The sequence below is a fragment of the Rousettus aegyptiacus genome, unplaced genomic scaffold, assembly GCF_014176215.1.
Source record: "Rousettus aegyptiacus isolate mRouAeg1 unplaced genomic scaffold, mRouAeg1.p scaffold_m13_p_13, whole genome shotgun sequence".
Classification (NCBI taxonomy): domain Eukaryota; kingdom Metazoa; phylum Chordata; class Mammalia; order Chiroptera; family Pteropodidae; genus Rousettus; species Rousettus aegyptiacus.
In genome coordinates, this window is record NW_023416288.1 from 34,876,979 (window position 1) to 34,898,192 (window position 21,214).

The 21,214-nt window shown below is 36.4% G+C and overlaps 1 protein-coding gene across 4 annotated transcripts in view; it reads right to left on the minus strand.

The window, feature by feature from the left end:
- SKAP2 (src kinase associated phosphoprotein 2) overlaps positions 1 to 11,684 on the minus strand; it is a 151,284-nt gene extending 139,600 nt beyond the window's left edge. For 3 of the 4 annotated variants that reach the window (XM_016135932.2, XM_016135931.2, XM_016135930.2), the window contains exons 1-3: positions 11,423 to 11,684; positions 1,830 to 1,935; positions 1,212 to 1,237 (exon numbers count right to left, since the gene is read on the minus strand). In XM_016135932.2, the coding sequence (XP_015991418.1) occupies positions 1,212 to 1,237; positions 1,830 to 1,935; positions 11,423 to 11,489 (199 nt within the window). In that variant the 5' untranslated portion in view covers positions 11,490 to 11,684. The remainder of the gene's footprint in view (positions 1 to 1,211; positions 1,238 to 1,829; positions 1,936 to 11,422) is intronic. The other variant, XM_016135929.2, reaches the window with a different exon arrangement.
- Positions 11,685 to 21,214: the final 9,530 nt, after the last annotated feature.

Below are 21,214 nucleotides of genomic sequence, written 5' to 3' on the forward strand. Positions count from 1 at the left end.
AATTAAAATATATAAATTCATTACTTCTATATCCAACTAACCAAATGCAACATGATTAATCCCATAGGTTAAGGTTCATTGTAGACTATACAGAAATGGGTATTCACAGGGAGAGTTTCCTGTTCTTCTCTTTATTTAACAGTGTTAAAAATATTAATATAAAACAAGTCTCTTATTCCTCCAATCACAATGATTTTGATGATTTACTGTGAAAAGACTCTATGGTTTCCTTTTAACTGTTTAATTTCTGGCTTGTTTGGTTAAGTACTTGGTTTACTGAAACTGTCACTACCCTCTCGCTTATCAGCTGGCAGAGATATGAACTACTTTGTGTTGTCTGCTAACCCCAATCAGAAGATACCATACTGTTTTCCCCCAAATCCAGATCCTAGCTCCAACATAGGTTAACTGACCTCATGTTGTGACCCTCATACCAGCATTCACAGGCTTTAGGTCATGACCTATGAATTAGCATCATGGAATTAAGGGCCATACCCAGTTTCCCTTATAGAACTGAAGCTGTGAAATAGTGGGAACTTCCTATGCCTTTCCTGATTTAGATTTCAGTGTGCTAAGCAGCTGCCTCTCAAAACTAAAGGCAATCAAGTTACCAGCACTCTCATAGATTTCAAAAAAATTAAAACAATATTTCTATGGCATACATTTATTCATATCCAAAGAGTCACAAGGATAATTAATAAAAACCAGCATTTGAAAAAGATTTTACTCATATCCTCAAACAAAAATTGATCTTGTTTTTAAAACAATTTTCCTTTAGAAATATTACCTATGAGCACCCAGCCACAAGGGCCCCCTGCTCCCACTGCTGTTATAAAACCATCTCTGTCACATTAAATGGTGTTGGGTTGGTATCTCACCTCTGCTTTATCAAACTATTCCATGTGTAACGCAAGTATATACCTTTCTTAACAAATTTCTGCCACAAAGTACTCTAAGAAACATAAAACCTAAGAAGGCTAAACAGAGACAATTACTTCATCAAAAGATTCTGCAGAGTAGATTCTGGATATGCTTTTTAATTTTTTTCTCAGTAGGGGGAGCTAGCACTCTCATCTTGAAAGTCTAAGTATACAAGTCGGATATTTAAATTTTGATTCCAACTATCACATTTTAGTATGTGTTAGATTATTCTATTGAAAAATCTCCAGAAGGAAAAAAAATGTTCAAGTTTGACAAATTTTAAAATTTACCTTTGTCTTGAAATTCCTGAAGATAGCTGCAAAATAAAACATTATAATTTTAAATGAGGGTGACAAATCAAAACAAGGTCTCACCAGTAGCAATAATTCATACCTATTTTAAAATATATATTATAAACATACATTAAAAAAAACTACTTCCTATCCTGAAATGACGATACCAAAGGTTTATGGATTTATAATAAAAGTATTTTTAAAAACAAAAGTTACAGTAGTAAAATCAAAATTTATCTTTAATACCTACAACTTACATTCATTCATTTCAGTATCTGGAAGTTATTTTCCATATTTACATTAAAATTCTCAACCTAATTATGTCTTATCATTAAACCAAATATATCCTCAACTAATCAAAATAAACAGTGAATTTTGCTAGAATGCTTAGAAATATATATATTCAAGAACCTTCAAAAATGATACTAAGAGAAGCATATTAATTTTTTAAATTATTATAGTGAAAATATATTTCATCCTTTAAAAATACTTAATAGCAATTAAATTGCAACATTAAAAATTTAATTCTATCACAATGAATTCTTTATTAAAATGTTAATTATAAAGTTGCTTCTAAGTAAAAAATTAGTAATAAAAAGCAAGCAAGTGACTTACGTAGTCTTTACATCTTTTATCTTCTTAATAAGAGATTCTCTCTTTTCCTTTGCTTTCTTGGATAAATTTTCTCCCCCCAGTGTGTCTGCTACAAATGTTTCAACATCTAAACCATGAAATATAAGAAACAGGATACAAATCATAAGAAAGAATCATTTTTTGTGAAGACAAATAGGACAATGATTGTTTCCACCCATAAGTGTTAATATCTGTACAATTTGTTACAGTTATTTATCAATCCAAAGCATAACAGTTGAAGTATGTTTCAAATACTAAGTTGGACAAATCTGTTCACCACTTAGCTAATACAATTTGTATGCACTACTTGTGCTTAGCACAGCAAATGCTATTTGGATGTTTGGCATCATTAAACCAAGAATAAGCACACAAGTTTTAATAAACTGTGGTGTCCCATAAAACAAATTTTCTCGTAGAAAAGCAAGCACAGAGCTGTTATGTATGTGTTACTATCATTTTATAATATTTTCTAAGTTCCTGTATGAACAGGTCATTCACAAATTATATCAATATAAGTAAATGTCTCTCTCTGGCAAGAGCCTGTTTTTCCCAGTATAAGCCATTTTCAGGTATACACAATGTTTAATGCTTTATAAGATGAAAAGTTCCTTTCTCTAGCCAAGATTCCTAAATCAAACCCTCCTACTTCCTACCTGCCCCACCCACTCCAGCCAACCACCCACAAATAAAAAGATAATCAGTTGTGTGGTTTTGTGTGCTCTAGCTTCCTGCCTTGGTATTACCACCTGGAAATATTTCTTTAAATAAAGGAAGAAGTGGCAAAAATAGATTCATCCACTACTTTAAAATGTAGTAACCTAGAGATAAGATTTCTATGGCTTCACATAACATTTCCGCATAGCTTCCTTTTTAAAAATTTAGCAAATTACTACATTATTCTTCTTTCGAGTTCTCTCTAGTATAAAATTCCTACAAATCCTTACTGGTATGATTTTATAATAGCCCCATTCTTATTTTTCATGAAATATTGTACAGCTTTAAATTTTATATTCAGAATTTCAAATCTCATTTTGAGTTCTCTAATAGAGGATACCATTAAAAAATTAGGTAGGTATAACTATAAACCATCCATATTTCATATTGAAGAGATGCATGTTTTACTTTTTTTACTTAACTACTTTATCTCCTCACACTGGTATCAAAGCATACAATAATGTTATATGAATGAATTAAAACCAGTACAACTGTCTTTCAACTGTACTTAGAATTAACAATTTCAAACCCAATATTTGAGATAGAATGTAATCAATTTTAAATTCTTGATTACAAAAATATCTTGATCCAATGAGCAAAGGTGATTAAACTGTTATTCTACACACTCACAATAAGATTTTTACTAAATCAATATGACAAGTGAAAGAATTAAAATTTAATCTTGACATATATTTTTAAATAGCTTCCTGTTTTCAAGTCTATTAACGACTAATATTAAAAGTTAAGTATCAAAACAAAATGAAAGCAAAGTGTCACGGCAACTCTCCTTGAGCTGTCCACGTTTTTGAAGAAGGGTATATAGAAACATAAATCCAATACCAGTGCAAAAATTAAGACTTCTAAAATGAGTTCAAAATAATGAACATTAAAAAAAAAAAAAAAAAAAAAGGTGCTCTCCTCTAAACTCCTTAAATTTTGAAGCCAGAGGAGCCAACTACCTTTGGACATTCAGATATCTGCTGAAATGGAAAAGATCATTGGCTTCTCTGAGATGGTTACAATAAGTCTCCTAAGAAGTGAAATTAAAGGGGTAGCGTTTTTACTGCTGATTCTTCCAATTGGACCCTGTACTTGTAAGAACCACTGGCACAATGATTGGTGAAGAGTCTGCTTAATGTTACTTTCACTCAGTGTTTGTCTTTAATTCCCTCATCCACGAGTATTTAATTGCCTATTTTACATTTTCATTACACAATCCAAGTTTAAATAAACGGGATCTATTTTCTATCTCCGGAAGCAATAACAGAACGAATTACAGCCCAAGAGTTATTTCTTTGAAAGGTCATTTCATTTCTATAAAAACAGAAACCATAAAAAGCTGCAATGTTCTATACAGCAGTTCCTAACACCCCCCAACACTGATCCCTGCTACTATTTAAATACTGATCCCTGCTACTATTTTATGAAGAAATACTTGTTGAGAGTGAGACTGAAGGGGGAAAATATCTATGGTAGTTGTTTTTTTCAGGGAGAGGAGATTCAGAGATTAGACAAGGGAAAAGATCTTTTCTAGAGTAGACTTAATGTATTTTTCCCTAAACTTGTCCCAGAAAAAAAAGGGTTCAAGGCAACTAAAAAGATTAAATAAACCTTGACTTTAAAAAACGTACTTCTCCAAAGAGGTAGAAAGTGTAGAAACTGCTTTGCAGTTTTCTTTCTTTTTTAACAAATAAGAACTTTAAGGTGGAAGCGATTCTTTAAATAATCTTAGTTTGCTGGTGCCCACTGACTCGACTAAGTGTTTAAGTTTTTGAAATCTGAGTTCCTTCTTAAAATCTCCACTCAGCCCATTTATTTTTGGGTCCAACGAAAGGAGCCTCTTCCAGGTACAGGAGACCCGCTGGACGTGCCGGGGGCCTGCGGCCGGGTCCCCACGCAGAGACAGGGCGAGCGCTGCAAAGTTACTAGGGCTTTACTGGGAGATGCTCGGGCTCCTCCGTCCGCGACATTCGCCCCTCGGAGTGTTAAACCCCAGGGTTTCCGTCACAGGAGCTGTGAGCGGGGAGCACCGGGTTGGAGGCAGCGTCTTCGCCAGACAAATGGGACTGGATCAGGGGCTTTGTAGCTCAGAGCCAGGGTAATATTTCAAAAGCGAGCAATAAAAGTCCTGAGCGAATCAAGCGCTCCTCTGGCTGGTTGGAAAAGAGATTTGAAGCTTTTTATTGTGCTCTGAATAGCCCTGCAAACGGTAAACGAGCGAGCGCGGCAGCCCTCTTCCACCGTCCCTCAGGGGTCGTGTCCCTCGGTTAGTATGTAGATTTCACTGACTCCAGGCTGCCTGTAATTCGGGAAGGGCCGTAATTCGATTACAAGGAAATGTCAGCCTGCCTCCTCTCTCGCCTCTTGGCCTGGTTAGAATTCCTCTTCCTCGGAAGGAGGGGTCTCGTCTCCACGCACACGCGCACACATCACCGGAGAGGAGAAAGCGGGGACCTACCGCGCCCGGGAGGAGAACGTGCAGTTCGCGGGTGCCCCCCACGCGCCAGGTCTAACTACCCCCAACGCCCCACCCGCAGCTGTGTGGACCGCAGGTCAGCACCCCGGCATCCCCAGACTTAGTCCTCTGCGTCAGCCTCTTCCCCCAAGTTATCAGCGAGGAAAAAGTTATCCCAGAGAATGGAAATGTGGTGAGGATTTTTGCTCCTGTTACACCTTCAGCATTGTCAGGAACAAACCTCACCTCCCAGTACAACCGTAAAGATCTGGGGGAAAGGGTCTCTGAATAGATCAGATTTACAATTGCACTGTAGATAAATGTTAAGGTCTGGAAACAAAATTTTTAAATGGGATCATGTCTTGGCTCAGCAATCCTCAAGCAGTTTAAGTTAGAAACCTCTCAAAAGCCACCTCACCCCTTCAGGGAAACGCTTTGCACAAACCAAACTACCAAATGGTACTCCCATTGTCCTTTTTTCCCATTTTTCTGTACCTATAGACTCCCTAAACATGTGGACCCCCTAGAAAAACCGCCACCCCATCTTCCCTTAGAGTCTTGAGTGGCTAAGACAGGTATCTAACAGGCACATGCGCGCGCGCGTGCACACACACACACACACACACACTAACTGCTTTCTACCAACTTCCATACATAGCGAAAAGGTGAAACCACACAATGTTGTTAAACCAATTTTTTAATTCTTGCAAACAATAAAAAAAAACTGTTGGCTTCTTGACTGAGTACATAGCACAGGTTCCCACTCTTGAAGAAAAGCGGATGTTTGACCACTTGCCCTCACCATCCTCCACAAGCAAACAGCCTGGAATACGAGTTCCAGGCTGGACGGTGTAAACAAGTCACGAAGGTAACACCTGGTGCCTTAAGCCTGCTCTCCAACCACACAATACCTCCGAGAGGCATGCGCGCGTGCGCGCACACACACACACGCACGCGCGTACACACACACACACACACACACACACACACACAGCCTCTGCGATAGCCTGAATTATATAGGAGAGGGAAGCAAGAATTGAACTGAATCCACTACCGTTTGCTCAGCCCCAGATCAATAAAATAAGTGTAAAACCAATCACACCACACCCCAAATGGCTTTACTACTTAATTCCACATCTTTCACTCCTTTATGATTTGGGCCAGGTTTCAGTTTGTATTCGCTGAGGTGCTATCACCAAACTTAATGTAGTAAGGATCCCAGCCAAATTTAAGCTGAAATCAGAACAAAAAGTCATGCTTTTCTTCTCTGTTAAAGGGGGTATGACCTGACCAAACACCTACTGGTGAAACATAAAAATCAATTAAACTGGGTACATGTTGATCAATGGTGCCGAATGCCCAAAGCTGGAAAATGGCTAATTGAAAAGTTATTGATTGCTCTAATCAATGTCTTTCTCTTGATTACCTAGCACTTTTACAGGTTATAGCTGCACTGTGGACTTTGTGAACATAGAAGAGACATGAACAAGCACAAGGAGTTCTCACAGAAAACACACCTGAGTCTGACAATCCAATTATCTGACAAAATTTTCAAAATTGGTTTTAGAGGCTTAAATGATTTATTTTGGTAGAACATTGGGATGTTGAAGGATAGGGATGAACATCTTTCGCCTCTAAAAGCTGACTTTGATAAATAGCACCTTATAATAATCAAAATCTTTTTACCAAACATTTTCAAAGAAGCCACAGTGAATACACATTAGTCTGAGATTTACACTATATTCACTGTTAGGCAGTATCTATTATAATGTGTTCAGCATGTGATTGAAAAAGAAATGTAAACTCAATGGAATGAAAAAAAATAGACTTGGCTTTAATTGAAAAGGACAAACTAAGTGAATAATGAGTATATAAAAACTAGCCTATGCCACTTTTATCACCCATCTATGACACTTAATCTTAAATTTATGAGAGACAACTGAACTGTGTTTCAAATCACCAGAGGATTTTCCAACTCCGTTGTTTCTATCTTCTTTCTAGTAATACTTTAGTGCTGATAACATACAGATAAACCCATTTGGAAATTTTCTACATACATTTTTTAGTATATTTAGATTCTTTTTTTTAAAAAGAAAATCAGTGATAATTTGGATTGAATAACTATAATAACTGCACATACTATCAAGAGTCTTAGTTCAGTAATCTGAAATGAAAATACTGCCAATGGAAAGCCATGTGGAAAATAAGCCAGCCAAAAACTCCCTCCCAAGAAAAAGTAGAATATCATATGCTTCAGATAGGTAAATAATTTTTCTAATATCACATCTTAATTCTATGTTATTTGACTCAAACAAGAAACTGCGAATTTCTGGTCCCTTGATTTACACACACATTTTCTTATTTCTAGAAGAGAAAATCTTAGAGGTGTCATAGACTGATTTCATTTTGAGATAAATGTTCTCATAGCAACATTATGCTCATTAGTTCTGACTGCCAAAATGAGGCAAGCTTGTTCTTGCTCTGTAGGAAAATCCAGGTGCTAAAGAAGTAGGTGACTATTGGTGACTCAGTAGGTGGCACTCTTCCCTTTACATACTCAGGCAATGCACCAGAAGAAAGTGATGGGACGTGAGATATAGTATAAATAATATTCATAGGAAAAATAAAGCCAAAATGTTGACTAAATCATAAATGGAACTTTGGAAAGGCAGAAATCAAACGATATTATTTTCAGCACTGAAAAAAATTCTACCTCCATTTCAACCAAATTGCATTCTTTACTTAGTGCCCCTAAAAAGATTGTCGATTATAATGTACAAAGGTTTAGAAAAAAATGTTCTGAAAATCCCCAATATGAAAAAATGTAATATTTCAATACAGGACTGCCAGATGAACAAAATCTCAAGGCACTTGGCAGAAACCATATAGCCACTTTGTTTATTGTTTGGTTTGGTTTAGTTTTGATTTTTCAGAGTCCTGATATCCACTATTTCTTTTAACACTGGTTTCATTTTCTAATTTAATAAAAAGAAATCAACATCTTCTTACAGCTTTCCTTTTTAAATGTGTTGTCCTAAAAACAAATGAATGAGAATATCTGATTGCAAACCACCAACACTCCAATAGTCAAAGGGTGATTAAACAAATGAAGGAGGCTGGTGTGGCAGTGATTGGTTCCTCTCACTTTCTTGACTGCATGGAGGAAAAACTCATATACATCAAGATTATTCTTGCTGCTTAGTCCTAGTCAAAATATTTGGATGTCGAAGAAGAGTAAATGGACAAGATTTGGGATTATCCTTTGATTCTAATAATCCAGGCTAAACCTGTTCTTCCATTGTTGTGAAAAAAATTAAAGGTTGCCTGTAGTACCATATGCCAGTTCAAAATTTGCCTTTAACAACAAAAATCTGTAACCCTTTTTCTACTCATAAACAAAATAATTCAACACTTATAAAAAGTGTAAGCTTTCGAGATTTAACACACTGATTCCACAAAAACATAAATAACAGTCAAACTATATAGCCACTTTTTCAAGCGTATCATTAAATGTGAATTAAAAATGATAGTCTCTATGGTTTTCGCATTTTTATAGAATGTTTTTTTCTTTTTAAGGGGAAAGGAATGAGAAGAAGAGGGAAGTATTAAAAGAGAAGCCCCAAACTATTATAATCAGAAAGAAAAATAATGAAGAAAATATTACATTGATGAGAGTGTATCTGTATTGATGAGAGTGTATCTGTATACCTGTAACAAGCAGTCAAAATGTCAAAACATTTACCACACATGACACATAATGATTTGCATCACAGGCACATGAACCACAAAGAAAAAATGCCCACGCAACATCATTTTGAAAGACATTATCTTTTGACTTTATATTCTCTTTTTTCTGAAGGCAAGGGATTTTAAACACCAGGAAAGTTTAGTTCCTTATCTTCTCTGCCTTGGAATTCTAGCATAGTGCCATGAACTTTAGGAGCACTTAACTGTTAATTACGACCACCACTCCAAAATCTCCATTCTGAGTTTCAAAGAAAGAACTAAGTAAGCCAGTAATATCTCTAAAATTCAAACCAAAACCAACTCTTCCTCTACAGTTGAGTAATTTTAAATCTAACCTTGTACTATTACCCAATACATTAGAATTATGCAAATCATCATGCACAATCCAGATTTTTTTGTATGAAAATTTTGAAAAAGCTGCTGAGAACATTTTATTCTTGAAACCTTCCCTACCCCAAAAAGATTTTAATTACAGTCAAACATAAAATGTTAAGAGTCATCTTTGAATACGTTAAAAAGAAAAATGAAAATTAGTTTCACTTGTTTCATTTCTTTAAAAAATATTTTTCCTCATATCTATACCTCTTGAAAATGTGCTCTAAAAATGTAAGTCAAATTTACAATCTCCAAAATTTTAATGTTTTAATATTTCATGTGTTTTAATATGTAATTTGCTTTAATAATATAAAATATTGGAAATGTCAATAAGATAACTTTTAAAGTGCTGATTTCATACATTATGCAAGTATATTTTCTGACTAAAAAGAGAGATGGGTAAAGTATACAGAAGTTAGCACTGGCAAATAATTTAAATATTATGTAATTCTAAGCTGTCAGTTAAATTACTCAAATAAAGGCCACTTGAAACACCTGCAGTCTGTGGGGATCAGAGGATAAAGGGTCTCATAACCTTTTTATCATACTATCTGCAAATTTATAACTGGATCCAAATAGCAAACTGGTTACTGTGGAAGCTGTCAAGCTTTAAAATCATGCGCCTAGAGGTCTGTCTGTTATTTCTTAAATTCAAAATTTCATACCTAAAAAAAAGAGAAAAAAATTCAGACCTAGACTTAGAATATCCTGAAAAGGGTGACATCTATTTTTTGGAGTAATGACAAACTCTGCTCTGATCTGGTTATTAAAATAATACTCTAAACAAGCAATTCCATCAACAAAAATGTTAACTGTAGTAAAACAAAATAGTACTCATGTGGCACTCTCATATAATGGAATGAAAGCTGCCTTAAATCAGTCTTTACAATTCTTTTGATATTTCCCTTAGTGGTATCCATTAATGACAACAGGCATTTCTTAAAGTAAAACACTATCCCACCACAAATGCATTAATCACATTGTAGTCATGTTCACACAAACATAAGTCTACATCCACACACTACTGGTTTTATTTTCTCTATCACATTCATGATACCAACCACCAAAACAGTGTAACAGTATTAGATTTGGTCTCACACTATAACAATAACATATTATTTAAAATGTCACATTCCAAATTACTTTTAAACGTTCAAATAAGCAAACTTAACATAGACATCTAAGAGAAACTCTTTTAATCAGGTATTAGCAGCCAATATTGAAAGAGAAATGCCTAAGAGACAACTAAAGTAAAACTATCAAAATTGAGTTTCCAGAATTCTGATGTACGCATGACAAAATGAATAATGGTAAGAATTCCAGAGCATCAGGGTAAGATTTGTGCTACCCTAACACATTTTCTACGTTGTGCAAAAATATAAAATTTCCATTGGCTCTTAGTGAAATACACATTTCCATATCTAGTAAATAGCCTTGAAGAACTGCATCCTTAACTCCTAAAGCAAGTTCCTATAAATGGTCATTTAAAACTGGAAAGGGGAAGATGAGGGTGCAAAGATGAAGTATTTTCATCATGTGACACAGGAAGTTGGACTTTAACACATCCTTCCTTTTTATTATGTTACTCCGGCATTGAAGAGTAGTGGCCATTTGAGAATCAGGCCCTCTTTCAAAGTCTTAAATATGAGTGAACTGAATGTTCAAGAAAAATGGGAGTTTCAGAAATGACAAACCCTTCCATCCCCTAACTCCTAACCCTTAACCCTGCAGCTCAAACATCTCTTTGCATCTTTACATCCTTCTCCACTGGCCAGGACACCAAAGAACTACTTCTTTGGCTACTGATCCCATCACAGTTCTCACACTTGCATTCATTATCATGTTCTCTCTGCCCCCCCCTCCCCTCTCCCCTTTCCTCTTTCTTTCTCTCCTTCTCTCTTTCTCTCTTTCTTTCTCTTTCTCTTTCTTTCTCTCTCTCTCTCTCTCTCGCCCCCCCTCCTCTCTCTTCTCTCTTCTCTCTCTCTCTCCCTCCCTCCCTCTCCCTCTCCGCCACCCCACCCCCCACACGGCGTTTTTACAATACATACACAATAGTGTAATCCAACTACCAGGGCTTCCCCACCATCCAGCACCAAAATTCCACACACACGCCCCCTCCCTTTCTCAGCCCCCTCTCCCCACTCCCAGTCCCACTCCCACAGGCCAGGAGATGCGGGGAGCGCGGGAAGGGAGGGCAGAGACTCTGAATGCTGCTGTCCCCAGAGGCTCGCCGTCCCCTCGCCCCTGCCCCTGAAGAGTTACCCGCCCCCTTCCCGCTCTTTACCTGCCAACAGGTTCTTAATATCTTCAGGGAGGGGATAGGGAGAGGAGGTACTGCTGGGATTGGGCATATTAGGGAGCGCGGGGCGTGCGGGGAAAGGACCTGAAAGGGTAACCGACGGGCTGGGGTTGCGGCTGCGACCTAGACTCTAGCTAGAGGTCCGGGTGAGCACAGCGGGGCTAAGATTCCGGACACTGCCGGGCCGGGGTTCACAACAAGGAAGTCACTGAAGCCTTAGCCAGCAGCTGCCGGACTCTCGGCCCAACCCCACCGGGCAGATCCGGGCGGGGCGATGGGCGGGGCGAAAATATTTAAAAAAAAAAAAAAAAAAAGCCGAAGGCCTGAAGGACCCAACTGCGCATACGTAAGCCTTGGTTTTTTTTAACCTCCTAAACGAACCTCTGGACAGGCCACGCCCACTGTACGTCAGGGAGCTGGAGGAGGAGCGACCAGTGGGAAAGGAGGCGACTGGGCTGCATCACCTGATCCTGCCCCTGAAGCGCCTTGCCGCCATTTTGGTTCCTGGCACCAACTGCTGACCATTTCAACAGGACATTGGAAAATAAGGTAGCCGTAGTGCCTCCAGATCTTACGACTAAGAGGCCTTCTGGCCAAGGGTCAGCACCGCCGAAGTTGAACACCTCGCCTAGTAACCCACAAGGAATTTTCGACCGTCCTGAACTACCGGGGCCTTCTTTGTCCGATTGAATGAAGGTTGGAAAGTCCCATCTTCCGCCAATCCTCCCTGTGGCTCCAGAGGAGCTGCCCCAGGGAGCGATCTGATTGGCTCTTACATACTCTTCTCCCTAACTCGATGCTTGGGTGATGGTTTTCCCCCACTACAAACTAAAACTGGGGAGTACGGTCACTATTCTGAGTTTAAAAAAATAATAAAAGTAAAGCTAAATAGACAGTAGATACTACTATAAGCATCATATTGATGGTAATTAGAATGAAATTATAAAATTGTAAATTATAAAATTATAAAATAGGTTCTCTACAACCTGATCGTTTAGTCAACAAACACTTACTGTTTGCTATCTGTAAATCTTACAAGTGTTTTCTAAAACCCAAAAAGGCACGTTCTGGTGCCGTGTGTGTGTGTGTGTGTGTGTGTGTGTGTGTGTATACATATATTTACATATATACAGACAGGTAGGTAGGGTAGGTAGGTAGGTAGGTAGATAGAAAGAAAGAAAGGAACTGACATGGCAAAGCTCTTTCCTAGATGTTACTACTATATTTTGAAGATTCTATCGTGGCTCCAATCGCAATGTAAATTGTAAATTGTTTATTCCTCTACCCTCCAACCCTCACTATATCTGTAGCCCTTTAACTTTAGTTTTCATTAGAACCACAGAGAGAATCTATTACAATACAGAGTCTCAATTCCCACTCCCAGAGATTCTGATTCATCAATTTAGATGGGACCTAATTATTTAATTTTAAACAAGCCTTGTAGGTGGTTCTGATGCTAGACATTCTGATATTTGATTTTGAGAATCACTTGACAACTTTCCAGCTCCAATAACGCTAAAAATTTGCCATTACTTACATCCCCTTCCCCCCCCCGGAACCCTAAACCTAACACAAAATAATGGTTCTATTAATATTCCATACCAGAAAAGTTTCAGACAGTAATAGTAAAAAAATTAAATAGTCAAATGCAATGACATTTCTGAATAATTCTCTAAAAGGCACATGACATACAAATTGTAAAAGAAAAATTTGGAACATTTTGGAGTCTTCTCAAAACAAACCACAAAAAAAATTACAATTGAAGTAAAACATGCAAAATAACAACAAAAAGACAACCACAAAACAAACTTATTTTGTTTTGGAATCTGAAATTCCTACTCAGATTTATAAATGTGACGAATTATAGAAAACAGAATTAGAATTCTTTTGGGTGGCAGTAAAAGTGAATAGAGTCATTTTACAACATAGTGTCCTCCAACTTCAAAGAACTGAGAATTATTATTCTTAAACTACAAAATTATCTTACTTCCTAAAGAAGGAAGAAACTACTTCATGGACATTTTATATTAGTGAGGATTCTTCCTCCCTTTACAGTTATCACATATAATTCTTTGTCCTGTCACATTTTTTTTTATTAAAGTAGTCCTCCAAATGTTCCTATCCTTTGTTTCTTACTGATAGAACTGTCTAGATATTTTTTTTTCTTGTGTCTCATTTATTTATTTATACTCCACTCATTCCACAAAGGAATTGAGGTGATTTGCTCTTATATCAAAGAGACAGCTTTCTGGAGTGGATCAAATGGACAGTGTCTACACTGCTCATTATGACAAGTCATTCTTGTTACTGAGAGACAGGAAACTATTAAGATTGCCTTAAAATATATAGCATCTAGTAGTGCAAATAAAAAAGGCAATAACAGAAAATGGACTTTTTGTATGAAACACATTTACCCTATTTAGGAAACCATTCTCAGACACAGGTTCATGATGAATTCACTGGGGCAATGCTTTGTATACTCTATCATTTTTACTGTTTATTGTTAAAGCTACTGAAATTGAATATAAGACAAAAAGAGAAATAAACAGAGGCTAGAAGAAATATATTCTTATTTCTCGTTTCCATAACCAAATCTAGGAAGGAATCAAATCATACTTTACATTCTTTAAACTAGTTATATTAGGCAAAAATAAATAATAAATGAAACTTTCAATCTCAACCCAACAGAGGTAGTAGCTACTCTAACATTCTACAAAGAGATAAGACTCTGGGAAAATCTCATGATCTATCTTCTCAAAAGTCCTCCAGTTCAAAGAAGGTATATATACAGTCATGTGCTGCCTAACAATGGGGATACATTCTGAGAAATGTGTTGGTAGGTGACTTCATTATTGTGCAAACATCATAGAATAACTACTTACACAAAACTAGATATAGAGCCTACTAACACACCTAGGCTATATGGTATACCACTGTCATATATGCGGGGTATCGCTGACCAAAATGTTGTTACCTAGCACACGACTGTATATCTCCCTATAACTAAAGCTAATCCCCTTCCTTACATCTTTCAAATTTAGCTGAGCTAAATAAATATTTGCCCACAGGCCTAGGTTTAAAAGAATCTAAACCAGCATTGAAAAAGAACAATGAGCTAAAACACTATTTTCCTCTGCCTACCTTATCTTCCTTTTGTTTGGCTTTCATAGACATGTGTTGTATCAGTTGTCTGCTGCTGCATAACAAAACATAGCTTAAAACAAACAGTATCTCGCACAGTTTCTGATGGTCCAAATCCATGAGTAGATTAGCTGGATGGTTCTGACTCAGAGTCTCCCATGAAGTTACAGTCAAGTCATAGGCTGGGTTGCACTCAACTGAAGACTTGGCCATTACTAGAGGATCAACTTTGAAGAAAGCTCTCTCGCAAGACTGTTGTTTGGGATCCCTCACTCCTCTTTGGTTGTTGGCAAAACGCCACCACAGTTCTTCAGCACATGAACTTTTCCACAGGGCTACTCAAGTGCCTTCTTGACAGACAACTAGCTACCTCCAGAGCAAGTGATCCAAGAGATAGGACAACCAGGACAGAAGCTGCAATGTCTTTATGACTTAATATTCGCAATGGCATAATTTTACTGCTGCCATATTCTACTGATCACAAAGACTTGGTATATAGTGGGGAGGGACTACAAAAGGCTATGAATACCAGGAAGTAGAAATCGCTGGGGCCATATGGAAAGCTGACTACCATAGTCAGCTCTCTGGCCCGCAATGATTCACATCTCTCCTGGTGCAAAATACACCCATCCCTTCTCAAAGCCACCTGCAAAGTCTCATCAGCTCAAAGTCCAGAATCTCATCACAGTAAAGTCCAGGTATGGATGATGCTTCTTAAATACAGCTCCTCAAGTACAGTTCTCTTGATTAAAGATATATGAAGTAAAAAGACAAGTTATCTGCTCCCAATATAACTTACAATGGTGAGACAGGCATATGATAACCACTATAGACATTCCTGTTCAAAAGGGGTGGGGAGAATAAATATATAGACATCACTGGTTCATAGCGATTATGAAGTCCGACCAGGAAAATGTAAAAAGTTCTTTGATTAGAACACAGTTTTACTCCTACATGGGATAATTTCTCCATGAACCTGGCTCTGCACTCTGATTCATCCTTTCTTATCCATTGAAGGCAGCCCGTGTTCTCAGTTGCATAGTGTTCTCAATCTGCTTTTCATTTCACACTGTCACTATCCCAGTCTCTATCAGGGTTCAATCAGAGAATCAGAATCATGAGATTGGAGTTAGAAATAGAGATAGAAAGGAATTTGTTATGGAGATTTGACCCTACACAGTGTGGAAGGTGGTTAAACTGAAGCTGCAATTTGAAGTCCACAGAGCAGAATCAGGAAGGGATGACGGAGGAGATTCATGACAAGCTGGAACACAGAAGCACAAGCCATAGTTCATGAGGACAACCTGAAACCCGAGTGAGCTCTTGCTGCCTCTAACTTTGATGGTGTGGATGTCTTGCAGAAGCCGAGTCCTTCATGACAGAGCTAAACACACACTTAGAAGCCAGGGAGCTGAAAGGTGGAGCCTACAGAAAGTGGAGCAGTTGCAGGCCCAGCTGCTGCCTTGAGCCAGTCGAGATGAACGAGGAAATAAGCGACAATATATATGTGAGCTACAACATGACTGCTGCTCTACTTCTGCACATCTCATGTAAAACCTCTTTGGCGGCCCACCCTGACCAGAAACACACAGACAGGGAATTCCAGGAAATAGAAGTCGAAAAATTGCAAAGCCATGGAGCAGACACCTGTACTATTGTTAGTAAAGGGTGGATTAAAGAAGCAATTGAAATTTTCTATTTATTTTGTAGCCTAATACATTTTTAAAACTTTTAAACCCATTGTGTCTTTTAAGTCATCTAGTAAGAGGTCTTTTAAAAGTTTTTAGGAATGAAGATTTGTTTTATTTTCTAAATTCTTAACCCTCTCTTCATTTGAATCTTCTAGGGCTAGTAGGTATAAGTTTATCATTGTGTGGCAATCAGCAGGAAGAAAAATCATATTCTCACTGGAATTCATATGAAGTCATTTACCCATCAAAGAAGTGATACGGAACCCCACCAGAACCAATAGGTTCTGACAGATATGGCTCACTGACTTGTCTTTTGCATTTTTAGGTCATAATTATTATTAATCCTGTTAGTATAATTTATTTAGCAAGATGAGGAAACATTCTTTCTCTTTTGCTCTCCATCTCATTTGCATACACACAAACATACACACAGGCATTTTGCTGCCCTGGCCATTTTAATATAAGATTAAGAAGCAATTTAATACGGAGGGATTTGGGTTCTTAAGATGCTGTATGTCTTTAGAATTATACAAATTAGGAATAAGGTTGAGGGACTGTCAGTCCCATTCTGGACTTGCCAAAGGCTACCTGGTGCTCTTCCCAGGTAACAACCCTCTTCTTCCTTTAACTGAAATTGATTTCCCCTATCCAGACTCAAAATGCTTGGAGACTTCACATTGTAAGGTCAGCTCTGATGATAATCTGGTTCTGACCTTATGCCCTAGTTCTAGTAGCTGAGTTTCTCCTGCCTGAGTTCTGAGACCAAATCATTTACCTTGTCTACGGTTAGTAAAGGACCATATTTATTTTGATTACTTCTAGCCCTCTTGGACTATGGCTCTCTTGGAGGGTTGATTTATAGGCTGGCATTATATTCTAGATGGAACTCCACAGAAGAGATAGACCCAAATCCCTGTCTTTTCTACTAATCAGGTTTGGTCTCAGAGTATGTGTACTAGGAACATACCGAGAGAATTCTCATTCACTAATACTATACAAAATTGAATGCAGACTCCCTCCTTCTCCATGTCAACTGTTTTGCTCCACTGTGGTTTGCTGAGGTTACCTTGAACTTGGAGCATGTGCATAAAAGGACAAGAACCTTTGGTTCTTCTCTATTTCTTTTCATCACAATCTGTACTTTCTACCTCAGAGGCGCAACTGAGTGACCTCAATGATTCCATTTTATTCTTCACTCATAACAGACTTAGGAAGAATTATCCTTGAGCTTAAACTAAGAGGTAATGTACAAGGTCAATGGTATATTTTAATACCATTTTAATATATCCTTGGGAATGCCCAAGGATAACGATGACCTGCACTCCCTGAAATTCTACCAGTTAGAGACTTAGAGATGGGTAACTATCTCCCTTCACACCTCAGTCTAGATTGGTTTGAAAACTCAGGTCTTCTAACACCTGGATTAAGCATACTGTGGCTCTGAATGAAAGATAACTGTGACAGTATTCAGGAATTTAGAAATTCCTGAGAGAAAGCAGGCCAAATGGGCCTTCCAAGGAATGGTTTCAGGACTGGCTATTTAAAGCAGGCAAGGTATTCATGGGCATATTTTATGTCGTGTGACCTCTTTATTTAGAATAGCTCTGAACACGCAAAATTCTTACCAACATTCAATGAGAAGACAGTCTTCTAGAGTAATGAAACTGAACAGCATGACTTTGAAACTTTGGAGGACTCACACCAATATGAATTATGTACTCAATTTTCTCTATCCTTACCCATATTATTTTTGTCATAGGAATTTTATTGTTGTTTTGTTATGATAGTTATTTTTTTAAATGTGAATTTAGATGAAACAATTTTCTAATACACTTCCAGAGATCATTATATAACTAAGTTGGCAGAGGTTTTAGAGCATTAAACTATTAGAAACAGGTCTAGATTTCCTTCTCTATGTAAAGTCAAAATAGTAAATTGTGTACAGGGTCCTCCCTCTATTATAGTCCATCTATTCTCACTAGGCACTTTTAAAATACTAAGCGGTCTTTGGCAACAGTAGTTCAGTGGGTTTGTGCCTAATATATTCATGAAGGGCTTTGATGGATTTGATAAGCATAAGCAGCTGTTAACATTAAATTGCCATTTATTTTTTTCAATGACTTTCACAGTTGTCAATATTAAACAGTGGTGCTTTACAAATGATGACTTTAAGACCAATTAGAGTAAAATTAAATAAAATTTAAAAGGCTCAATCAAATTCTTCCTTTTATCTATAGTATCCCACTACTAAGAAAAATAAAACATTTTTACAAGACTTTAAGCACTGCCTTGTATATTTGCCTATAATTTGCATTGTATATTACTATACTCAGAAATTCTTTCATTCCTTCCCCATCCCACCCTCACTTAATTTTTGTCATTTTTTCATATATCTCTGCTTCAGTTGAAAAAAAAAAAAAACTAATCTAGAAAACTACTGGGGTGGTCCACTTAATTATAAAAACCTTAACTAGTGACAAAAAATTAAGTATATTTGTCCTCAATCTCCTATAACTAGATAAGGTATGTGGTTATTTTTAATTTTTATTGATTGATTTTTCCAGCTTTTATGAGATATAGTTGACATATAACATTATGTAGGTTTAAAGTGTACAATGTTGTGATTTGATATTAATGCTAATCTTACCACATTAAGATTAGTTAACACATGAAGACTGTTATTCTTAATGATCTAGGCACACCAAAAAAAAAAAAAGCAATGGACCACAATAAAGTTTTAGCTTCTGTGCTGATACCTTATTCTTCAAGAATTAAATAAGAATTCTAACTCTTATTTAAAATTATCTAATAGTATTTGCTTACCTGAGGCAATAAACTAGATTTATTATATATTATACTTTGGAAAATATAAATACAACACTGAACCTATGGCATTTGCTTTTTTAAAATGGAAGTAAATATTTTCAAAAACTACATAACAATAAGATCTTTTCAATATTGTGACTACGATTTGTTAATGATTATTCATAGAATAGATGCAATTCATTCAGGACTAAAGCAGGAGCCTGGACATGTAGTAATTCAATGTGTGATTAGGTGAAGACAAATATTAATTCAAAAGATTAAACAGGAAAAAATGAGATCTGAATATTATAGAGAATATTATATTTGCATATATAAAAACACAGAATATTATACATAAATATATATCGAATCCATGTGCAATCTCATTTCATAATACAAAACATTTTTTTACTTTCATCCCTAATCGCATAATTTTGTGACATTTTTCCTTGATAGTCTGGATCTCAGTTCTTCCCCTTTTATTTTTTACTTATTGAATGGCTACTTTAATGTGATTGTATGGATTAAATTTTGGTAAACAAAGAAAGTCAGTGCTGTTGCCAATTGTGACCCAGTCTTCACAATTTATGGACTGCCACAGACACGCCTGTGGCACAGTGAAGGACATCGAGAGCCACTGATGGACTTTGCTGTTCCTCAGTCCACTTGTTCAGCATCCTGAAGATACACTGCTGTCTACGGGGAACTCCTTTCCTCATTTCAGTTCTCAGCTTTGGTACTGAAAGCATTATGCCTCCGCCAAGAACCACGCATAAGAGGAGAAAGCACTGACAAGCCTGATTCCTCTCCAGCCAGCTTGCTCTATATGTCTGTGAGCATTCAGTTTTATATTTTTAATAGCCATCTTAACTTTTTTCAGAGAGGTAAAAAATTATATTTTTATACAGTTATGTCAAAATGTATACTTTTTTAAAGTCTAGAAAAATTACTTTAACTTGTTGGAGCACAAAAATATGAATTCCTGAAGCATTCCCAAGTTACATGCTTTCATTTATTGTACTTTACTACACATTAGAAGATATTCTTCGCTTTTATGTTTTCAAATAAAATATAGCCATGCACTTGCTGGGGGAAAATGTTCATATGGAACATTTTCTGGGAAATATTTTTTTTTCAAAAGTGAAAATCACGCTGCCCACATTAAATGACCTGAAAAAAATACTTTTGTTTGTGCTTTTCTATATAGAAAAATATATTACATATCTGTAATACCTGTACTGTCAGGCCATTACCTAAATAAAGAACTATTTAGACCCTACGTTGAGATGGCAAGGTTAAACATTTTCAAAGTCATTCAAATAATATTTTAAAATGTACTTGTATAAAACAAAATATTATACTGTTAAAGGTAAAATTATATTTTAATGTAATATTTGTAAAAAAAAAAATTGTGCAGCACAGTGATGGCAAAAGAGAATGACTTACATAGAATCAATGTTAATTAGATAAACTTGACAAAATAGATTTAGCATATAATCTGCCAAAGGGCAAATCTTAGATAATATTTGAAATAATTTCCTCTGGCAGAAAACAGAACAAAGTGTCTTCTACTTTTCTAGATATTTTTGTGGTTCACCTTTTTGTTGTGGTAGCACATTTTTTGGTTTATTTGGTTTCGTTTTTTTCCTCAAGTGAAAATACTTGAAAACCATTTTTCACAGTTTAAAGTTACAGTCATTTTGAGATTTTCAGTCATTTCGGTTTCAGTCATAAGGCATGGCATGTAGCTGAAGATGGAACTGAATGAATAAATAGAAAGCATACCCCATTTTCATTGTCGCATATCATTTCTTAATTTTAAAGATAAAAGCTAATATAAGAAAACAATAAACTTGGCACATGAATTATTAGTTAAAGTCCTCAAATGTTGCGCATTCAAATATTATCACATTCTTGTTTTTCATAGAAAGAGATGGTATCGGTTACTCAGCATATTACAAACAGGTGCCAGAGCAGATTATGAAAAAAAATTATGTTTTTAAAAATCAAAACTGCAATACTTGTTATGAATACACAGTCAAAATGAATAAAATAGAAAGAGTTCATTAACTTAGTGTCATTTTTATAACACTATGACGAGTAATATAATTTCTAAATACTATTTAAACAGCCTATGTCT